At 46.4% G+C, this 25027-nt stretch overlaps 1 protein-coding gene across 1 annotated transcript in view; it reads right to left on the bottom strand.

The window, feature by feature from the left end:
• Positions 1 to 25027, bottom strand: part of chsy1 (chondroitin sulfate synthase 1) — an 84972-nt gene that overhangs the window by 53805 nt on the left and 6140 nt on the right. The window contains exon 2 of the mRNA XM_079496487.1: positions 21492 to 21987. Coding sequence (XP_079352613.1) covers positions 21492 to 21987 — 496 coding nt within the window. The remainder of the gene's footprint in view (positions 1 to 21491; positions 21988 to 25027) is intronic.

Below are 25027 nucleotides of genomic sequence, written 5' to 3'. Positions count from 1 at the left end.
CTCAGCACACTGTGGTTAACAGTTAGAGTACAACAGTTTGTTAAACATGGAGTGCCGTGATTATATATAAAGGTTTGTATATATGAGAAAAAGTATGAACTTAGGATGCCACTAAAAGGCTAGCGCAAAGCTCCGGTTAGCATGTTATGAGCTTGTATGCTAGTGAGGCACCTGATCTAGCTACGGACAGGTTGCGCTATTACTTCCGGATTTAAAATGGCCGACAAAGGACGCGCAAAATGACGTCATTTTGTAGTTTTTGCCTGGCTAGGTCTATTGAGGTGCATACCGGCACGAAAAGTTAAAAGAAGAAATCCCTCTCTCTCACACCTATGTCAGTGTGCCAGCCCAGCAGCGATCACCCTGTGCCAACGTTGGCAATGGGGCCTATAAGGTTGCCTACACCCCTGGTGTAAAGGTTTGTATATATTGTTCATATGTGTTCTCTGCACTGAGATTGGAGTGTGGAAGTAGCTGCATATTTAATGCTGCGTACACAGCCGCCTGTTAGGAGGACCATCCAAAGAAGTGTTAAACACGACTGCCAGCACAGTATATCCACATGACTGGTTACAGCATCCACATCTGCGTCCGTTTGGCTGGAGGCTGTGTGTGATATAATAGCAGCCAACGTTGCCATGCCGAGGCCATGTGTTCTCCCCAAGACCAGGAAGAAATGGACTTGTGTGAGGAATTACAGATTCAGCTCTAGATTTGCTATGGCATTTATATTGTGTGACTGCTGCTGCTCAACACGAAACGCTAACAGATTACGGAAGAAGGAAAGTGAGGAAACTAATGGAAACAGGAGAGGAGAGGCTTCACACTGACCATCTAGTGTACAGTAGGAGAGGTTTCACAGGAGACTGACCATCTAGTGTACAGTAGAGAGGTTTCACAGGAGACTGACCATCTAGTGTACAGTAGGAGAGGTTTCACACTGACCATCTAGTGTACAGTAGGAGAGGTTTCACACTGACCATCTAGTGTACAGTAGGAGAGGTTTCACACTGACCATCTAGTGTACAGTAGGAGAGGTTTCACAGGAGACTGCCCATCTAGTGTACAGTAGGAGAGGTTTCACACTGACCATCTAGTGTACAGTAGGAGAGGTTTCACAGGAGACTGCCCATCTAGTGTACAGTAGGAGAGGTTTCACACTGACCATCTAGTGTACAGTAGGAGGTTTCACAGGAGACTGACCATCTAGTGTACAGTAGGAGAGGTTTCACACTGACCATCTAGTGTACAGTAGGAGGTTTCACAGGAGACTGACCATCTAGTGTACAGTAGGAGAGGTTTCACACTGACCATCTAGTGTACAGTAGAGAGGTTTCACACTGACCATCTAGTGTACAGTAGAGGAGAGGTTTCACACTGACCATCTAGTGTACAGTAGGAGAGGTTTCACACTGACCATCTAGTGTACAGTAGGAGAGGTTACACACTGACCATCTAGTGTACAGTAGGAGAGGTTTCACCCTGCTAGTGTACAGTAGGAGAGGTTTCACACTGACCATCTAGTGTACAGTAGAGGAGAGGTTTCACACTGACCATCTAGTGTACAGTAGGAGAGGTTTCATCCTGCTAGTGTACAGTAGGCAGACAAATGGAAGCTTTGAGGAGAAACAGAAGTAAAAGGCGAGAGAGAACAATGGGAATGTTTTTTTTTTAGAACTCAAAGCAACGACACTTCTCTGTGCATGCCTGGAGTCCAAACCTAGCCTAGAATAAACCTCCATATGATGGAATATGAGTATGAAAAACTGACCTATATCTGTGGCCATAATGCATGAACGACACAGGCAGGTACATTTAACGATGCAGACTAATATGTTGCAGCATATGTGACCAGATTTGACTGAGGGGCTATAAAAAGCAGATGTGAAAAGGCAAAGATTCGAGGCAAAGATTTTTCCATGGTCTCTAGGGAGTGTGCATACAAAGTTACACACAAAAGTTACACAGATCCGTGCAGTTAGAGGTAAAAACACTAATCGGCCAGTTATAGCGCCACCATGAGGCTGAGTTGAAAATGTTCAAGTGGCATTTCTTCCTCGGCCTAGTGGGAATGTGCGTTCACAATTTCACGGAAATCACACGATGTGTTCATGATTTGCGGCATTTTGTTTGAAACTGAACATTCCTGCGAACTTTGGAAGCCAATCTTAGCCAATCAGGATGGAGTCTGAAAAATCTGAAAGACCAGTTTCGTTGAATGGCTCTAGAGAGACGGAGTACCAATTTGCGTGATGTTTGAACAAAATCTGTAGGTGTACTGTCCAAAAAATGGTTTTGCATAAAGTGGCCTCCTGGTGGCGCTATAAGAGGCCAATGTGAAAACCGTGGGGCAGAGGTTAAACTGTGGCATTCAGGGAGTGTGTGTGCAGAGTATGGCATCAAGCCAACGGTGCCAGAGATTAGCTGTCCACAGACAGACGGACGGCCGGACACACGGACGGACAAACATACTCTCTCCCCATGCCTTCGGTATACTGTACTTACAGTACAGTACAGTCAGTACAGCTCTGAGAAACGCATTGTCACGACTCACCTAACCTTCTTGACTGAGGGGCTGCCATCGTGCAACCTCCAGCATTTCACAAGAGGAGAAAAACTCAATTTATTTATTTTTCATCCAAAATGTGTTAATTAGCACAGGCAGACTCTTCATATACTAGAGCATGTCTGAAATAAATGTCAGAGCTGAAATCGACATGAAAAAATATGAAATAAATGCATGTAGCTAGGTATAATGTTAGAGTCCACAGAAGTGAACCTTTCAAGCCTGTTTTCTCAACTCGCTGTTTCTCTGCAAGACATTACTCTATAAGCCACATCTCCAAAACTACAGTACATCTGAACCCATAGATCATACAGTCAGTACAGCTCTACAGAACCCATAGAAATCTAATGTCTCACAGTACAGTCAGTACAGTACAGTAAGTACAGCTCTGAGAAACGCATTGTCACGACTCGCCTAACCTTCTCCTCTTCCAGAGGGTTTGATCCCTGGGAATCTCCCGTTCTGCCGCACGCACGCACGCACGCACGCGCGCACGCGCGCGCGCCACTCGGTGGCGCGCTATGAGCTTGTAGATCTGCTCGTTTTCAATAGCTAAAGTATAACATAATGCTTAAATCACCAAAAGGGGTTCCCGTCCAGACTGGGTTTAAAATGATATGATGGGAGACTGGAGGCCGTTATAAACAAAACACGGTTCATAATAAGATCCATAGATTTAGTTTAGTTTAGATGCACAGTCCGAGCAGCAGAAAGACAAGATGGAGAGGTAACATTTTCTCTTCATTAGTTCTGTGTTGCATTCATCCATTCAGGAAGGGAACCCTTTTTGGTGCTTTAAGAACGCTCATTGTGGCCCGCTAGGCTAGCGGTCCGGGTAGCTATGCTGCCGATGCAGCCTGACGCCGGTTCAAATCCCTATCCCTCTGCTGCAGACAACTTACTGTAGGCCTTCTGTAAACCTGGACATAATCCCCCCCCCCCACTGCATGCTCTCTCACACACACACACACACACACACACACACACACACACACACACACACACACACACACACACACACACACACACACACACACACACACACACACACACACACACACACACACACACACACACACACACACACACACACAGTCTGAGCATCTAGCCTACATACCTATGGTTTAAACCTTCTGCCACATGGCTGTGCATGACGACGTGCACGGCCCAGGCCGACACACACGCACGCACAGCGACACAGATGGATTTACACTTCCACATACATTAGAAATGGTTTTCTACTGCTGTATCTAAACCGCTGTATGAACACAGGAATATAAGACAGTGGATGTATGTGTTAGAAAGCAGTGAGCACAGCACACGCTTCTGCTTTCTCCTTCTTTTCAGCGTCAAGAAGACCGTTGAGAGAGAAGTTACGACGAGGAGGAGGGAAGAGAGAGTGTGCTCTGAGTGAGAAAAGAACCCAAATGAACCCGACATGAGAGTAGGGAAAAAGCCAGGCAGGGGAGAGAGAGAGAAAGAGAGAGAGAGAGAGAGAGGGTGGGGAGGCAGACACCAGGAGCATGACGAGTGGCTACGGTGGCATGGTGGGCACCGGGCCAGCGGTTGCCAGCCTGGCCAGGCGTGCAGCAGACAGACAGACAGACAGACATCCTGAGATATTGGACGGAACGCAGGAAGGCGAGAGGGAGGGGGAAAGGAGACACACAGCAATAGACCAAACAGATGGACAGGAGAGGAGAGGAGAGGAGAGGAGAGGAGAGGAGAGGAGAGGAGAGGAGAGGAGAGGAGAGGAGAGGAGAGGAGAGGAGAGATATTAAGGCTGAGAATCTACGAGGCAAGAGAGAGAGAGAGAGAGAGAGAGAGAGCGAGAGCGAGAGAGGAAGGGGGAGGAGGATGAGTGAAAAAAGGCTGCCGTCTGCTAAACGATTCCTGGCATAGCTGGTATAAGAGAGAGAGAGGAGACAATTAGAGGGGGGAAGAGAGAGAGAGAGAGAGAGAGAGAGAGAGAGAGAGAGAGAGAGAGAGAGAGAGAGAGAGAGAGAAGGTGTCTGCTTTGACCTGGCTGGGCCGGGCTGGGCCGGGGCGGGCCGGGGCACTGGGGTTACCCACAGCCATACAGCATACTGCTGGGCTTTCCAAGAAGAAGCAAGCCGATCCAGCAGATCCATCGTGCCAAACTTGACTTTGGTTTTTGTACATCCTGTATAGTCTGTAGTAGTAGTTTTTAAGCAAGCTGCAGAACAGCCACACTCTCCACTCCAGACGTACACTAGCTCCCAACGGCCACTAAACTCCAAATAGCGTACATCATACTGTACTCTACTGTACATCATACTGTACTGTACTGTACACAGCATTATGTGAACCAACCACAGCATGAATAGCATCAACAACATGTGACGTGGGGACAATAACAGGCTTAGTTGTCGTTCTGAATCTGCATTCTCACCATGACAACCTGCCCATTTTAAATTCAATTCAATTCAATTCAATTCAATTCAATTCAATTCAATTCAATTCAATTCAATTCAATTCAATTCAATTCAATTCAAGCTTTATTGGCATGAGAAAACGTACGTTTACATTGCCAAAGCGAAAAGTGGAACTATAGAGGGTATGCGCATGCTTAAAGTGAATGGCACATCGAGTGGCAAAGCAACAGGCAAAGTGAGTTTAACATTGTTTCATGTTGTTTAATGCAATCAGATAGGACTTTTCTGTGTGGACGTATGGGCTGTCAAGGCCAGAAAGTACTTTTTTGCCACTCAGTAGGCATTCCTGCACAACTTCCAGGTTTGATGATGATGTCACGCGCATACTCTCTATACAATCAAAACAAAATGTTATGTACAATTGAAAGTCAGAATATATATATATATATAAAAACCAAAATTTCTATGTACCGAGGTCAATCGATTAGTCTTTAGGGTGGTTGTGTTCCATGCGTCATGACGAGCCTCGACGTGCGGGGCCGTTTGCCGCGCGTCGCGACGACCGGGATCCCGTTGCGACGACGTCGATGACAACGACGACGTCGTCATTCGTCGAGGAATGATCTCGGCCCATCCTGTAGTTTTAACCTACCACAGGGTAGTTGTAACCGGCCACGCATGTTGTGAGCGACAGTGTATGTCAGACATACACTGATCTTTCACTGCATTCCACTTAGTGTGAAACAACAAATCAATCATGGTCACAACTCTCTCTCCACCCTGGCTGTGACAGCGGTGTGTCGTGTCTGTGTGCTACGCGTCACCGCGGCTGCAACTTTATATGCGTCTCAATGCATATCACAGACATCCTTCTGTCTCTGTGAAGGAAATAAAGCCTGCTATGGTGATCATAGAACCGCTGTTAAGGAAACACATTCTAGTCTCTCCACACTTTATTATTATTATTATGAATACGCGCGTATTTCCATTCCAGGTCAGAGATATTTAAGGCACGAACTGAGCTTCGACTCAACGACGTTAACATAAATCACAGAAGCCGTGTGTGTGTGTGAGCTGAAAGGCGCTCTATTCGTGGACGAACATTCTGCAATTTGAAAAATGGTCTTATCTTAAGTAATGAAAAGATACATGATGTGAACATGCACGGTATGGTATGGTATTATGATCCTATAGAAGACTATTTCTATGTTTATATATTCTACTGTTAGACTGATGATAGGTTCTTGGTCCTACTTATGATCCTAGTTGACTAGTTCTATGCATTGGATCCATTCCCTTGTGTTGTCCTTGCTTATTGCACATCACTCTGGATTAAGAGCGTCTGATAAATGGCTAAATTGTGAATTGGAAAGAGAGACGGAGTGCGAGTGTTGGTCAATAAGGCAACACGCATACGATGCGCAGACGACACGCATGCAGACGCCCAATGATGCACAAGGACGAGGATGCTATAATGTATCAGTCACACCCTCCTGGACATGTCGTTGTTGTTGTGTAACGTAAACACATGCGTCACAACGATACATTAACCAACACCAGAGCTCATGGAAACAGCTCAGTCAGAAAGATAAGAAAGAATTCCCCGGAGGGAGGGAGGGAGGGAGAGGGTATGAGACAGGGCCAGGAGAGAGAGGGTATGAGACAGGGCCAGGAGAGAGAGGGTATGAGACAGGGCCAGGAGAGAGAGGGTATGAGACAGGGACAGGAGAGAGAGGGTATGAGACAGGGACAGGAGAGAGAGGGTATGAGACAGGGACAGGAGAGAGGGAGAGAGAGGGTATGAGACAGGGACAGGAGAGAGGGAGAGAGAGGGTATGAGACAGGGACAGGAGAGAGGGAGAGAGAGGGTATGAGACAGGGACAGGAGAGATGGAGATAGAGGGTATGAGACAGGGACAGGAGAGATGGAGATAGAGGGTATGAGACAGGGACAGGAGAGAGAGGGTATGAGACAGGGACAGGAGAGATGGAGGGAGGGAGAGGGTATGAGACAGGGACAGGAGAGATGGAGGGAGAGGGTATGAGATAGGGACAGGAGAGAGGGAGGGAGGGAGAGGGTATGAAACAGGGACAGGAGAGAGGGAGAGAGAGAGGGTATGAGACAGGGACGGGAGAGAGAGAGAGATAAGTGATGGTTTCATCATGACGACACTAGAATAGCCATTCCTCACGAGAGAGAGATCCAAGCGGCAAGGTCGCAGGCATTCATTCTGTCAAAGAGAGATCCCGGTGTGGTGCTGACGTGCTGCTTGCTGGCACCAAGCCCGTTTAAAAAGAACTGAGATCCGTGATGACAAACAGTTGGGAAATGAAATGGACAAAGATCATCGAGGGGACGCTTAATTTGTGGAATGTGCACATGAGCCTGGCAGCGACTGTGCAGCGATGACTGGTCAATGAAGAGTTAAAGACGACCCCCACCACCCCCCCCCCCCCCCTCCCCACCGCAGTGACTGTTGCCAAACGGACGAGCAGAACAACACCAGTATTACTTCCTGTTCCTTTGCAATAGACTTCCTCCTGCCGAGCGGCGTGACCTCGTGTGACTCAGCGCATTCTAAGCAGCTCAGAGTTACAGAGGAGAGATGGACGCCCCCAGGGGTCCTTGAGGGAGTTCCATGCAGGGGGGCCCCGGCTAAATGATAGTTTGGAATCAAATAGACCTTTATGGGCCTTTATGGACCCCGGGTCCATTTGGTGGACTCCAGTGACAGTGACACTGTGACTTGGAACCTGCTAAAAAGGCTCACTAGAACAGTCCCAACGCTAAAGTATAACTCGGAAACACAAAAAAGGTGTCAGTCAGTAACAACCAAAAATCACACCCGTGTGAAGTGAGGGGGCGCTCTTATCATCGTACATCACCGTTCTCCATTCATTGTCAATGGGAATTTAATGTTTGTCTATCTGCAGCCCACCAAGCTGTACACAACATAGTTTCATTACATAGATATTCCACTTTTAGTTTCTTAGCTTACATATGATAACAATAATTCTTGATGACAATTTGTATGTATATGATGTATTGCCATGTGTTGTTCTTGCTTGCTGTAAATCGCTCTGGATTAAGAGCGTCTGCTAAATGCCTAAATTGTAAAGTGTAACCAATACATCCACCATGAAAGAGCTGCTACCAAGTTACCACGCACGTCGTTTTTCTTTTTTCCCCAATGACGTCTTACTGTCGCTGCCGCCCACCCACCCAGTATTCATTAGATTGTGTTGCTAATGTTATAATGTCATAAGTGACCACAGATTGAATGAATGCACAGTAGTCGACTCAGATGATGTTGTTTAAACAGCACATCCTGTACCATCTGCTCTTAATAACTACTAAGCTCCATCATTATCCACATTCCAGTGGCCTGAGCCGAGGGAAGAACCATCCGATCCAACTGGCAGGATCACCGCACAACTTCCCCCAGACTATTAGCAGCATTTACGCTAATCAACTAATGCTGTAGTAATGTACAACATGGCTTTCTATGCATAATTAGCACTATTTTGTACAAAGACTTATTTATTTAAGATACATATATTTAGTCTCGGTTTTAGTCATCGTAGCTTAGTCTTTATGTAGTTTTCGTCAGTGAAAAAAGGTAGTAGACAATGCGTTGGTCCGCCATGCGTTGGTCCAAAATGTGTTTGCGGTTAGGATTTTGGGTAGGGTGTCGGTCTAATGACAGTCTGACCAACAGTATGTCGGAACTAAAGCCTGTACCCGAAATCAACAGCATGGCAGGCCGATTCGTTTCTGTATTTTTGACATGTTTCTCAACTTCTGCCTTTGTCTAGGAAGAGGAGTAGTGACCACGCTGACGCCACATTGATTGATCAGATTAGATGCAGCGCAACAAGCCATGAACACAGACGGAGTCGGATTATAACGTGGACAAATTGAACCCAGGTAGTACAGGCTAGTAGGCAGTAGGCAGGGAGAATACAGGCTAGTAGGCAGTAGGCAGGGAGAATACAGGCTAGTAGACACTAGGCAGGGAGAATACAGGCTAGTAGACAGTAGGCAGGGAGAATACAGGCTAGTAGACACTAGGCAGGGAGAATACAGGCTAGTAGGCAGTAGGCAGGGAGAATACAGGCTAGTAGACACTAGGCAGGGATAATACAGGCTAGTAGGCAGTAGGCAGGGAGAATACAGGCTAGTAGACACTAGGCAGGGATAATACAGGCTAGTAGACACTAGGCAGGGAGAATACAGGCTAGTAGACACTAGGCAGGGAGAATACAGGCTAGTAGACACTAGGCAGGGATAATACAGGCTAGTAGACACTAGGCAGGGATAATACAGGCTAGTAGACACTAGGCAGGGATAATACAGGCTAGTAGTCACTAGGCAGGGAGAATACAGGCTAGTAGACACTAGGCAGGGAGAATACAGGCTAGTAGTCACTAGGCAGGGAGAATACAGGCTAGTAGTCACTAGGCAGGGATAATACAGGTTAGTAGGCAGTAGGCAGGGAGAATACAGGCTAGTAGGCACTAGGCAGGGATAATACAGGCTAGTAGGCAGTAGGCAGGGAGAATACAGGCTAGTAGGCACTAGGCAGGGATAATACAGGCTAGTAGGCAGTAGGCAGGGATAATACAGGCTAGTAGGCACTAGGCAGGGAGAATACAGGCTAGTAGACACTAGGCAGGGATAATACAGGCTAGTAGGCAGTAGGCAGGGATAATACAGGCTAGTAGGAAGTAGGCAGAGAGAATACAGGCTAGTAGGCAGTAGGCAGGGAGAATACAGGCTAGTAGGCAGTAGACAGGGAGAATACAGGCTAGTAGGCACTAGGCAGGGAGAATACAGGCTAGTAGGCAGTAGGCAGGGAGAATACAGGCTAGTAGGCACTAGGCAGGGAGAATACAGGCTATAGGCAGTAGGCAGGGAGAATACAGGCTAGTAGGCATGGATAATACAGGCTAGTAGGCAGGGAGAATACAGGCTAGTAGGCAGTAGGCAACGAGAAACCAGGAATAAACTCTGGCCCTGCAGGAAGAGAGAGCCAGTGAGGCCTGAGCACAACGGTGCTCTTGTTCCCAGGGCCGCAGCGCTGCATGTAACAGTGCACAGTCCCAGAGCCTGTCTGCAATGCCTGCCACAGGTTTGGCAGGCATGCGAGAGCCACTAAGGAGAGAAATTAGGATTAGCCGGTGGGTGGACTGGACTGGACTCACAGCTCTCAGTAAATGTAGTTCTGCTTGTGACTTCCAGTAATTGTGTTCAAACTCGTTTCGTGCGTGGCATGCAGAGTGGAGACGTAAAATAAGTCTGCTTTACTGTACCAACTGAATGTATGCAGAGTGGAGACGTAAAATAAGTCTGCTTTACTGTACCAACTGAATGTATGCAGAGTGGAGACGTAAAATAAGTCTGCTTTACTGTACCAACTGAACATGCAGAGTAAAATAGGTTAGTCTTGTAAGTGTACTTTACTGTACTGACTGTGGGAGGACGCTCAGCCAAAGAACACACTGCCTACCTAGTGCCTTCCTACTCCTATGAGAATAAACAGGTCAGATTACAACACAGTAGCGCTGCAATAATAGGAAGTTGACATTTTTTGTTAAAAGACAAAAACAAAACAATAGTGGTTGGTGATGCTCTCTAGACTGTCGGAAAGAATCAGCTTTGTTTGCTTTTGTTCACAGGCTGAAGAGCAGCCCGCAGCGCAGATAGAGTGGTGTTGCCGGTATTGCCGAGCTGGTAGAAAATGTAGGTTATAATTACACGTCCACAAGAGGAGGTTAAAAGTGGATAAAAAAGAAATTGGGGCACATTGGTTGCGTTGTTGTTGCCTCCATAGCAGGGTGTCCAGAGGCTGAGATATCTTTGTGTTTTGTTCACAGCACACCTAACAAAAGACCATTGATACTAAATATTGTGATGATAGTTACATAACATTGTTTAAATGAGATGCAGATGTATGTGACTTTGTTACGAGTCCAAAAGCACATTATGCTTTAGCAGATGTAGTTGGCCCCATAGGGTGTTTTAATGTTTTCTAAATATGGACCCCTTTGAAAAGAATTTGGACACATCTGCTTTATAGCAATGTTGTCAAAATAAATACTGCTCTGTCTGTACTACTGCCAATATGGGATAATTTGGGAGCCTTGTGACGGACTGGGTGAATACATTCAGTAGAACAGTGGATTATTCAAAGACTACTCGCTGAAACAAGGACCAGAAAAGGCAACCTGATCGATCGGTGATCCAGGAGCAGCAATTGATCGGTGTGAAGCTCCGAGGATGTGGCAGCCGCTTACAGCCGTGCCGTACGGACGGCCCGGGCTGACGGAAGCAGTTTACAGCAGTGCCGTACGGACGGCCCGGGCTGACGGAAGCAGCTTACAGCAGTGCCGTACGGACGGCCCGGGCTGACGGAAGCAGCTTACAGCCGTGCCGTACGGACGGCCCGGGCTGACGGAAGCAGCTTACAACCGTGCCGTACGGACGGCCCGGGCTGACGGAAGCAGCTTACAGCCGTGCCGTACGGACGGCCCGGGCTGACGGAAACAGCTTACAGCAGTGCCGTACGGACGGCCCGGGCTGACGGAAGCAGCTTACAACCGTGCCGTACGGACGGCCCGGGCTGACGGAAGCAGCTTACAGCAGTGCCGTACGGACGGCCCGGGCTGACGGAAGCAGCTTACAGCAGTGCCGTACGGACGGCCCGGGCTGACGGAAGCAGCTTACAGCCGTGCCGTACGGACGGCCCGGGCTGACGGAAGCACAAAGCGCACACAAAAGCAGCGGAGCAGCAGCGGGGGAACATGAAAGGCACAGCCGAGACTAGAGTAGTAACCTGTGTGTCGCCACGAGAAAATGTAAAACAAGAGGCGTCGACAAAATGACACCGTGTTAAAAAATCTCCCTGGGTTTGTGCCTTCATGCACGGGAGCGAAACATCGCGACTGCAGATGTGATGGAGGCGGGGGGGGGGGGGGGGGGTAGTTTTAGTTTCGTTTTTTCATTTAGTTTGTCACATTTAGTCACCTGGAATGTCTCAGTGTCATGTGTTTTATGTGTCAGTGTGCCACACTGATTATCAAAAAAAATAAAAGCACAGTACTTGTACTATGTGAAAAAAGGTTGCAGAGGCCTGCTCTAACAAACCCAATGAGACCTGAGACCAGATTCTACTTAATGTCTTATGGGAAATTGAGTCCCTATTCGTTACAATGGAGGGGGTGGAGCGGAGCGCTGCGCTGCCCCGTCCGGTCTGTTGTTGTGATCGCCACTTTGGAATCTTTTTTCAACACCACGACAAGCGATGACACCGTTTTAAAGTGGATTTTCATGACAAGCAACTCAGCGGTCGGGCGCAGTGGCTGTTCAAAGGTAACTTAAAACATAGGCAGTGAAGCCTGAAACACAAACACATAATCCAGTCAATAGAACGGTTAAAACCTGTTTCTATGATCATGTCAAGGAGCCCCAGAATGGTGCAGTACAACTAGTGCTGCACCATTCTGGATCACATGAACCGGACAGTCAACTAGTGCTGCACCGTTCTGGATCACATGAACTGGACAGTCAACTAGTGCTGCACCATTCTGGATCACATGAACCGGACAGTCAACTAGTGCTGCACCATTCTGGATCACATGAACCGGACAGTCAACTAGTGCTGCACCATTCTGGATCACATGAACTGGACAGTCAACTAGTGCTGCTCCATTCTGGATCACATGAACTGGACAGTCAACTAGTGCTGCTCCATTCTGGATCACATGAACCGGACAGTCAACTAGTGCTGCACCGTTCTGGATCACATGAACCGGACAGTCAACTAGTGCTGCACCATTCTGGATCACATGTAGAAATTAGATCTTACAGGTGTCTGAATCTAGATTTCGATCTTTTTTTTAATGAATTGTGCAGCACTGTTTGTCGATGCGAACAGATGAAGAGATGGAATGGAACCCACACAGATTCAGAATAAAAGCATATGGGCCCACCCATGGGACCACCCAGGGGCCACCCATGGGACCACCCATGGGCCACCCATGGGGCCACCCATGACGACGAAGCAGAGACTAACTACTTAAAGGTTATTTTTGGTAGACACACATACCAAAGTCTATCACATTAACCCAGCCTTTCTTTTTTTTGTCACCGTCCCACATACCATTTGCATCTGGGAGTCAGACAGACAGACAGTCAGACAGACAGACAGACAGACAGTCAGACAGACAGACAGACAGGTCGTCAGACAGACAGACAGACAGACAGACAGGTCGTCAGACAGACAGACAGACAGACAGAGGCTGTGCTTCAGGCAGAACTAGTGTAATTCATCTCTCTCTCTCTTTTGGCCTCCGTTTGTGCTTATTTTCGAATCGCACTCGTAAACATTTATTTGCTCGTTTGGGACGCTCCTAATTTTAGTAGCAGCAGCAGCGCGAGCGAGGCACGCATGCACGCACGCACACACAAACACACACACACACACACAAACACACGCGAGCGAGGCATTGCTGAAAAGAGACAGAATAGTAGTGCACACATACAGCGGGGCCACAGCGCCGGGCACACACACACACGCGCGTGCACACACACACACACACACACACACACACACACACACACACACACACACACACACACACACACACACACACACACACACACACACACACACACACACACACACACACACACACACACACACACACACACACACACACACACACACACACACACACACACACACACACACACACACACACACACACACACAGCGGCCACAGCCACAGGATGTCTCAAAATACACACATGCTTCAACCACACATACTGACTGGGCTGTCTGAGAAACACAAGATGGAGTTTTAGAGACGAACCGAAAATCCTCTCTCGGTCTATCCATCCATATCCATAGAACATTATTATAACATGAATAATATTACTATCAGTCTAAGTTAATTTTTTTTCAAAAATAGCAGATCTACAGCTAAAGTATAACATAATGCTTCAAACACCAAAAGGGGTTCCCGTCCACAATGGCTTAAAAGCCCCCATTAAAAGGTTAGGCTGCTAATCCCTCTGGTCAAATTAAATTAACCTAACAATAGGCAAAGTATTTAGTCATTGTATAATGACGTCGTCCACCAGTTGTAAAATGTGTTCTCCATTCACTTAAGTGTACCGGGGGGTGTCCCACAGAGGACCCCCGCGGGGCCCCCCAGGGCTCAACTTTATCTGCACCACCAAATCTGTGAAAACAGCAGCCCTCAAACAGCTTGTATAGATCTTCCGTTTCCATCGAATGTTGGTCCCAGAATAGGAACGCTAGTAGTGTTCATTGAGGTTAACGACAACAACAGGAGAGGCAGCAGCAGCACAGGACTCTGTTATATCTGAGCTCACATGGTAGGGCGCTGTATCTGAGCTCACATGGTAGAGCTCTGTATCTGAGCTCACATGGTAGGGCTCTGTAGCTGAGCTCACATGGTAGAGCTCTGTATCTGAGCTCACATGGTAGGGCTCTGTATCTGAGCTCACATGGTAGGGCTCTGTATCTGAGCTCACATGGTAGGGCTCTGTATCTGAGCTCACATGGTAGGGCTCTGTATCTGAGCTCACATGGTAGGGCTCTGTATCTGAGCTCACATGGTAGAGCTCTGTATCTGAGCTCACATGGTAGGGCTCTGTATCTGAGCTCACATGGTAGGGCTCTGTCTCTAAGCTCACATGGTAGGGCTCTGTATCTGAGCTCACATGGTAGGGCTCTGTATCTGAGCTCACATGGTAGAGCTCTGTATCTGTTTAGGAGAAACTGATACACAAGCATTCAGGACACGAACTGTATGAAGTGTAATCTGGTAGGTAAACACTATGCAGTGTAAGCTGGTAGGTAAACAAGTCCTTTTGAATACAATAACAAAAGATGACTTGAACAGAGTACAGAGAATGGACCAGACGTTATTAGAGAAGAGAGGACAGTCACAGAGGGACAAAGGACAGTCACAGAGGAATGACAGTGAGACAGGGCTAGATACAGAGAGGCTAGACAGATGTGGGCGTGTTGAGACATCGCATGGTGGGGGAACGAAGCCGTGTGGGCGGCGGGCAGGCAGGCAGACTTCCTGTGAGTTGCGGAGCATGAGCAAGCTAAGTCTTATCTAGAAGTGTAGGCCTGCAGAGAGCCACCGCAGGGTGAAAACACTCAAACGGGCAACACATTGTGAAATGAAGATGACAGTGTGGAATCAAACGCACTGTGAAATGAAGATGACAGGGTGAATCAGAGAGGTGTGGGTTTTTTGTTGTCTTAAGTCTTATTCTGACGGTTGATACATCTCGCAGCTCAGAGGCCTGAGAACGTTGACATCACAGAGACCTCTGGACGCGATCCCATGGAAGGAGACAAATGGGGACATTCCAATGCCAAATATGAGCACAACTCTGACTCACTGGTTATTAAATATGATCGTTTTTATATTCCTAAAAAATAAAAATCATTATAAAGATGTAGCAGACTTTCCTGAAGAACTAAGTAATGAGAGACTGAAAAGAATAATGACGGTGAAAGGTGTCCGTGAGAGATATCAATTAACCCATTTTGGGCGAGAACCCATTTTGGTGTTTTAAGCATTACGTTATACTTTAGCTATTGAAAAATAGCAGATCTACAAGCTCGTGGCGCGCTACGAGCTTGTAGGTCTGCTATTTTTGAAAAATCGTGAAAATGTGGCGCAAATCTTTGAATATATATTCTTTCAGAGCGAACGTTTTTAACTCAAATCTTTGCTTCTGTGGGGTGTCCCTGGAACAACATATTTTCAGATGGGGGTCGGCGGCATATTACATATAATTTTTGGGGTCCTTGACATGAAATATTGAGAACCACCGATATAGAAACATGAGGTTTTTCAGGAAAAAAACACATTTAAAAAAAAATAATAATAATTTTGACGTCAGGCCTAAATGGATTAAAGCATTACAGCGCGAGTGTTCTGCTAAAAAATTCAACGGGAGTAGAGTTTCTTGGGAAAGAACTTCTCTAAACAAACAACTTCACAGTGATATCAGTAACACTGTGCAGACCTAAAGATAGGCCTGCTTCGGGAAAACATCAGTCACAAACCCACTCTGTAAACAATACGGCACAACTTTCAGTCAGTCCGTCTGTTTAAACAAAGCAAAAACAACAGTCTTTGTTTTACGCTGCTGCTGCTGAAAGAGCAGCTGTGCAGGACCACGTGTCGTGGATCAGGGACGTGCAGAGAATGTTGGGAGGGACAAGGGGCTGAAAAATTGCGAGAATAGTTTAACGATAATGTAACTCTCGAGAGCGTAAACACTCTCAAGAGATAAAGACCTAGAACGGTTCCATTAGCCAACTCTCCCTCATTTAGCTGGTCCCCGGACCACCTGGAACCCCCCTCAAGGACCACTGGTGGTCCCCGGACCACCTGGAACCCCCTTCAAGGACCACTGGTGGTCCCCAGCTGGACCACTGGTTGAGAGAAGCACCGCTTCAGAGAAGAACCGCGCACAGCGACAGCTCTCCGTCTTTGCGAGCAAACTTTAAACGGAGAGAGACTCTGTTACCATAGCAACTAGCTAGCTCACGCACGGCACATGCTAGGGCGCTCGACGAGGCCGATGAAAATGTTTCCATTATTATTTCCATTTGCGGCGGCGGTGGTAGAGAAATTATGGCTCATTTAGAGAGCTAAGTCTTGAATCACGGGCAACAGCCAAATCAATTACTGTAAGGTTACACGCAGCCGTAACCTCACGCCTGGGGAATCGGCTCGATGAGGAAAGGAAAATGCAACAATATACTCACTGGCAAAGTGGCAATCGCTATCATATTCTCAAGATGGTAACAGCTCATAGAGTGCCTGTTCAAATCAATCGCTATCACATTCTAAAGATGGTAACAGCTCATAGAGTGACTGTTCAAAATTCAAATCAATCACTATCACATTATCAAGATGGTAACAGCTCACAGAGTGACTGTTCAAAAAGGCCAAATATAAATAGTTTTGCCCGATTTGCACTCCAAATGAATGGTCCTAGTTGATATCATCCCGAAACACGAACAGATCAGCAGAGTGTAACTTTTACTGTATCAATGGTGTTGGAAAAAAAAAGAGCAAAGTAACCCCACCCCGACCCAGTCTCAATGAGGCAGCACATAAGATGGCACTGCAGATCATTTTAAAAAGCCCTTTCATCATTCACTTTCATACCGTCAGTGCAATCAACAAAGGCTCTCTCTCTCCCTCTCCCTCTCCCTCTCCCTCTCTCTCCCTCTCTCTCTCTCCCCCTCTCCCTCTCTCTCCCTCTTCCCCCCCCCCCAGGCAAAGGCTTTCATCCTCCTTTTCCCATGCATGTTAGCCATATGAGCCATGCGTCTACGGTGAGGCCGTGTCTAGACGCGTCTCTGAAGAAAATAAATGAATGAACGAATGTGTATCTCCTCCTCCTCCTCCTCCTCAAGGTAAACAGCCTCACCTCTGATGACTAAGCATCAGCTTGTCTTTGATATCAAGCCTGCCTGTGCGTTGTTGTTATATTCATTTTGATTTGGTGTGATTTTTCTACTACTTTCCCCTACTTTGTTTTACTACTTTCCCCACAATAACCAGCTATGTCTATGAATGATGACACCATTTATTTATCACTCCATCTCTACTCCTTCAAGTCTCAACAGTGACTCAAGTGCTATGACTCATATCAACTAGTTTCAGAACAAAAAAGGTCAAGCATAGCATTCTGTCAGGAATGTCATCACAAAAAAAGCATCCAATTGACCGTGCACAGCTGGTTAAACCACAGGGTTACGTTAGCGAACATAAAGGACTAATATACACAAAAAGAACAGATTAACTAAATAAAAACAAACATAAACTGGCCTAATCATGTAAGTTGGGGGACCCTTGCATAAACGTTGTCATATGGTATTAGGTAACACAGTTTGTCGGCCACTGCTACAGAGCTGACAATGAGGTTATATCTTCCCTTCTTCTCTGGAGTCCTGCCTCAAAGCAGACCAGAGGTATAAAACTGTCGTTCCCTGATGTCATCGCTAGGGACACATGTTGCATCAGTAAGCAGGAACTGGGGATGGCAATGAAGGACCGGGAAGTCTGGCGTGGCATTGTGAAATCCATGATCTCGACCGCGGTCGAAAAATGATGATGATGAGGTAATCATAAGCTGGAAGCTTGCAATCAATATGTTTTATGGGAATGAGAGTTTGAGTCACACACACACACACACACACACACACACACACACACACACACACACACACACACACACACACACACACACACACACACACACACACACACACACACACACACACACACACACACACACACACACACACACACACACACACACACACACACACACACACACACACACACACACACACACACACACACACACACACACACACACACACACAATTTGTTTTCTTAGAATATGACACGTGGGCTATATTCAGATATTTTTGGATGAAGGTGGCAGAGGGACTGAAGGCTGGCTGATGCAGTAAGGGGCGGCGGTGGCTCAGGGGTAGAGTGCCTGGATGGTAAACGCAAGGTTGCCAGTTCAAACCCGGGCTCCCCCAGAGTTACTGTCGAAGTGTCCTTGAGCAAGACACTGAACCCCTAATTGCTCCTGATGTGCTAGTTGGTGCCTTGCATGGTTTCCGGCTGCCATCGGTGTATGAATGTGTGTGTGAATGGCCTTGGATAAAGGCGCTATATAAATGCACAATTTACCATTTTACAGTGCCAGCTCGGAGCTCAGAGCTCAGTTCAATGGCCAACAACAAAGCATATGAATTGCAGTCTTTTGAACAGAGCAGAATATGCCGGTTCAGCCAGTTTATGCTCAATCCAAATACATCTGCATATTCTATGCAGATGTATTTGGATGGGAACGTTTAAGGCGTGTTGCAACACACACACAGTGTCTATACCGCGCAAAGAATGATTTATGGAGATGCGATTAAGGGCACTTGGTGGAGAATGCAATATGGGGAAGGTAAATACGATAAGCCAAAACGAGACCTCGTCACACAAAGTGGTGCAACTGCAAGCAGAACAGAACTACTATAGCCGTTTAACGTGAGCCGTAAACGTGTACAGTGCACTGAGCATTTTTCAGGCTATTAGAGATGTCTAAAATACATCTAAATGGCGAAATGGGTTATAACTGGTCTAAAAATCATAGTTTATTTTAGCGGTCTAGGCTTAGATTAGACGTTGAAACAACGTCGTTTCAACAGATATCTATAGACGGTCTATAGACGGTCTGCATATAGACATTTCTAGACCAGTTTTAGCCCGCTTTTAGACCGACGTCGAATAGCAGACTATGGCTCAGTGGGAGTCAGGTGATCAGGTGAAAGGCCTACGATAACCCACAAATTGAGACCCTGTCCAACATTGTGACTGGCAGGCATCAGTGTTCAAATTGAGACCCTGTCCCACATTGTGACTGGCAGGCATCAGTGTTCAAATTGAGACCCTGTCCCACATTGTGACTGGCAGGCATCAGTGTTCAAATTGAGACCCTGTCCCACATTGTGACTGGCAGGCATCAGTGTTCAAATTGAGACCCTGTCCCACAATTGTGACTGGCAGGCATCAGTGTTCAAATTGAGACCCTGTCCCACATTGTGACTGGCAGGCATCAGTGTTCAAATTGAGACCCTGTCCCACATTGTGACTGGCAGGCATCAGTGTTCAAATTGAGACCCTGTCCCACATTGTGACTGACGGGCATCAGTGTTCAAATTGAGACCCCGTCCCACATTATTGTGACGGGCAGGCATCAGTGTTCAAATTGAGACCCTGTCCCACATTGTGTAGTGTCGTATCTTTTCCTGCAAGATGTGTTTTTAAGCCCGTTTTAATAACATGATAAATATCCCCTATAGGCTACAGTACCAAGTCGGCCATACCACCATGACCAACATTAGCATTTTAAAACACAACGTGAGACGCCAGAGCGAATATGACATCAATGCATTTAATAGCAACTCCAGTAATAAGTTGCTAACCCCGTCCCGTCACTTCTGTTCCTCAAATGAACAGTTTGGATGTTCTGGTCACCTTAAAGTCTAGCACACATGTGTGGACACATCCCAGCGGATGTGTCATGTATGGACAAAGATAGCGGAGAGTTTCATCAGGGTAGCATTGCCCTCGTATGCTAACCTGCTAAAGTCTAATGCTTATAATAGCATCATGGAAGCTGAAAATGTGTTCTGTGGAAGAACAAAAACAAAAACAACAACTATACGGGTTTCCAGTTAAAAACAGACAATGTTTGACCAACATACAATTTTCAATGCCCCAAAATTATGGCTGAAAAAACTTGTTAAAGCCACTGATTTAAAACAATACAGCTTAGAAAGCACAACGTCTGGGATGAGGAATTTTGATTGTAGCTTGGTTGAAACTAAGGACATATTTCCTAAAGCAGGCCTTGGTATGGCTGGAACTAAGGACATATTTCCTAAAGCAGGCCTTGGTATGGTTGAAACTAAGGACATATTTCCTAAAGCAGGCCTTGGTATGGTTGGAACTAAGGACATCTTTCCGAAAGCAGACCTTGGTATGGCTGGAACTAAGGACATCTTTCCTAAAGCAGACCTTGGTATGGCTGGAACTAAGGACATCTTGGTATGGCTGAGAGGCAAACGCTCCTAGCAGAGACCCAGTCAATCTGAACCATTATGAATGCACGGAATGCCAAGCAATGGCATGCTTAGTAGACTCCTTTATGCGCATTTCTATTCTTGGAGCTGTAGTCCACATACAAAAAGAAATGGGGCTGCCGCTGCCCCCTTAAATAGTCAATTAGTTGATTAATTGTTTGGTTTGGTCCTAGTTGGCCAAGTCTTTGTTTCCGTCAAATTAAATACATGCCCTGCATTATTTACTAGTGGAAAATGATCAGCGCGCATCTGGCATGTACCAGAGAGGTCCTTCTGCTGCTTACCATTCACTGAGGTGATTGATAAGCATACCTAAGCGGCGCCTAACCTCAGTCTTAACCTGCCATGTATGATGGACTCCGTCAAGGGGAGGATTTGAACCCATGGGAGGTATGGATTGAAACTCTACTGACTAACGAGTCATGCTACGAGCTGGTTCTAGTAGATTATGACAACGCCCACTCATGCAAAGAGAAAGAAAAGCCCCGCCCAGTAGGGGAGTGGTAAGAAAAGCCCCGCCCAGTAGGGGAGGGGATGAGGAGGGGAGGGGAAGCCTTGGCGAAGGATTCCCCTCCCCAGATTTCTTACAGAAGCCGTTGAGGTCTGACTTCACCCTTCTTGCTGTCTCTTACCTCGTAGGACCAGACACACTGGACCCCGGGATAGGTTTCTGGTTCACAGACTTCAGTGTTTTTGTACCATACATTTGTATGTACAAAGTACAAAACAAAGAATGTTTGCTTTCGCCATCTTTGTTTGAAGGGGGTTATAGGGTTACTGTGTGTGTGTGTGCGCGTCTCTTACCTCGTAGCTCCAGACACACTGCACTCCGGCGAACCTCCGGACGCAGCGGCCCACCTCCACGTCCTCGTGCGTGGTGTACATCTCCCGGAGGCACTCCCCGATGTGCGGCACCATGCGCCGGAGCACCTCGCGCGACATGATCACCCCCGGCCCGCCCATGCAGAAGTTCTCGCCGGGCTCCAGCGCCAGCTTGCCCAGCTCGTCGCGGGCGCCCATGCCCGTCTGGCCCAGGAAGATGGCCTCGCTGCTGTTGAGGCTGCGCAGGAAGGCCTCCAGGCGGTCGCTCTTGATGTAGACGTCGTCGTCGGCCCTCATGAACCACTCGTAGCCGTCCAGGTAGTGGTCGTGCATGTACTTGAGCATCATGAACGACTTCTTCTGCGGCGGGTACGAGTCGTCCACGTTCCGCAGCGCCACGATGGGGATGGGGATGGACGTGTCCGAACCCTCGCTGGAGAAGAACTCCACGCGGCCCGGGATGGACTGGGCCCACGTCCTAGAGAGAGGCACGGGGATGGGAGGGAGGAAGGGGGGGGGGGGGGGAAAGTTAGATACGAGTTACAATGTAGGCATTTAGCAGACGCTCTTAATCCAGAGCGATTTACAGTAAGAAAGAACAAAGAACACCACATGATAGTACATCAAATACATAGAAATAGTCATCATGAGTCATACATAAGCTAAGAACCTAACAGTGGAATATGAAACTGCATATACACTATAGACAGTGTTGTACCGAACGATCGTTCACGAACGTGATAATTTTTTGGCTGAACGTGAACTGAACGTACTGTATTTCTGTTTGATGAACATCATTGTGAAGTTGTGAACGTGTTCATTTCTGGCGTGTGTGAACGTCACTTTCTCACATTCACCTTCGTTCAAGAGTGAGTGATAAGCCTTCCAGGCGAAACCTCCGCTAAAACACACCCTAACGACTCCTTAATATCTAGCGGAAAACCCACCAATAAGTCCTTATCCAACACAAATTAACTAATCTTTAGCCGTACAATTTCACTGGAGCGTGCAGAGCGCATATGCACGTAGACAGCAGACACAGACACATATAGTCCTACATGTCCCGACCCAAACACTGAGGAGGTAAAGTAAACGTGACGTTGTTGTGATTAAACATAATGTGCCACGAAAAATAGCTGTCCAAAATAGCTGTCCATAGATGTCCAACTGTCCAACTGTCCATACATGATCGCCTCGTTCGGCCAACAAAATATATCTCCCTCCCTCCACAGAAGCGCAGTGATGCCTGATTTATTCTTCGTCGTACACGTGTTCCATGCTGAAAATGGCTGATATACAAGCTCACAACACGTTGTGGACGCAACGCGTTGTGAGCTTGTCGATCAGCTATTTTCAGCACGTGGAAATATGCAGGCTGTGAGAACTGAGACCCTTCACAATAAAAGCATGCAGCTTTCACAAGTTGGCCCATAATAAAGACAAGGAAAAGGATTAAGAATTAGGTGGCATTTCACATTGCATATGAGCTATTTTCTATATTTCTTATGGTAATAATTATAATAATAATAATAAAAAGAACGAAAAAGAACTAAAATAGTTCATTTTTTGGAACCATGAACTTTAGTTCAAAATGTTGAATGATGAACTAAGAACTGAACTAGTTCCTTTTTAAATTTCTGAACTGTGAACTGAACTGTTAACTTTCCCAACACTGACTATAGAGTACCATATTTAGCCCAAGGAGTGTTTTTCGTGCAAAACCAATGCTTGGAATGTATTCAGAATCATGAAAACACCCTAGTTTGACACATCACATGCTACTTAAAGCATAATGAAATTTAGTCCAAGATTTGTGAAGAAATCCTAGCGGTCCAGGCGCATGCCACATATAGGCTCTGGCCTGACAGCGCGTTGCGTGTTCGAGTCCCGTTCATGACGACCTTTGCTGCGTGTCTCTCCCCCTTCACTGTAACTATCAATAAAGACCTGTCTGTCTGTCTGTCTTCACTGTAACTATCAATAAAGACCCGTCTGTCTGTCTTCACTGTAACTATCAATAAAGACCTGTCTGTCTTCACTGTAACTATCAATACAGACCTGTCTGTCTTCACTGTAACTATCAATAAAGGCCTGTCTGTCTGTCTTCACTGTAACTATCAATAAAGACCTGTCTGTCTTCACTGTAACTATCAATAAAGACCTGTCTGTCTTCACTGTAACTATCAATAAATGCCTGTCTGTCTGTCTTCACTGTAACTATCAATAAAGACATGTCTGTCTGTCTTCACTGTAACTATCAAAAAAGACCTGTCTGTCTGTCTTCACTGTAACTATCAATAAAGACCTGTCTGTCTTCACTGTAACTATCAATAAAGACCTGTCTGTCTTCACTGTAACTATCAATAAAGACCTGTCTGTCTTCACTGTAACTATCAATAAAGACCTGTCTGTCTGTCTGTCTGTCTGTCTTCTCTGTAACTATCAATAAAGACCTGTCTGTCTGTCTTCACTGTAACCATCAATAAAGACCTGTCTGTCTGTCTTCACTGTAACTATCAATAAATTCACAAAACAACAGCCTGATGGAGGGGAAAGGAACTGGTTCGAATAACGTGTTCCTTCCACGTGCTACGTCCAACCGGGGAAACTCCCCCGTCAGGTGTAAAGGAGCAACTTGGACACTCATGCATGAAGGAAGCATGAGTTCAAGTCCGTTGCTCTCCCCAGGTTGGCGGATGGTGTGTAGAGATTATGTCCCTCGTGACCCGGCTAAAGTGTGACAAAACAGCACTATTTGGGTCTCCTCCAGATCGATTTAAATTAACATTCACTTGTCGGTCACACATTTCAAGATAATCATTATTTATGAAATGACTGTACATTCACAGACACATACAAATGACTACATTCACAGACACACGCACACAAATGACAAAACAACAGCCTGATGGAGGGGAAAGGAACTGGTTCGAATAACGTGTTCCATCCACGCGCTACGTCCAACCGGGGAAACTCCCCCCTGTCAGGTGTAAAGGAGCAACTTGGACTTGAACTCATGCATGAAGGAAGCATGAGTTCAAGTCCGTTGCTCTCCCCAGGTTGGCGGAGGGTGTGTAGAGCCCAGGATCACATTAGATAATTGACACAGGGGTGGAAAATGGGTTACAAAATCGTGGGATAAAAAAAATTCAAAACATTAATAATGGCACAAAAAGCCAAAAGCAAATCTTTTAAAAAAAGCAAATGTAATGATGTTTTAGGGCCGACCAGCTGAAGAAAATAAGAAATCACAGATTTGAGGCATTAAGGTTGCTTTTATGACATTTCTGAGACCATTCATGTTTCTGGAAGATGCTTCTAAACTTGAAGTCTACTTGATCTCTTCAAATACTATTTCATCTTAAAATAATTAATGACCGAAAATAGCCGATCTAAATTCTAAAATCAGTCGTGGGGACTGAGAACTTTAATCCATGGGACTGGGACCGTAAAATGGGACAATCTATTGGTCTCAAGCATTATTCAGAATTTATTTATTTATTTGTGCCTTATATTTC

Source organism: Electrona antarctica (assembly GCF_951216825.1).
Source record: "Electrona antarctica genome assembly, chromosome: 3".
Taxonomy (NCBI): Eukaryota; Metazoa; Chordata; class Actinopteri; order Myctophiformes; family Myctophidae; genus Electrona; species Electrona antarctica.
The sequence above is the reverse complement of the archived record's forward strand: the minus strand, read 5'-3'. Positions and strand labels throughout refer to the sequence as shown.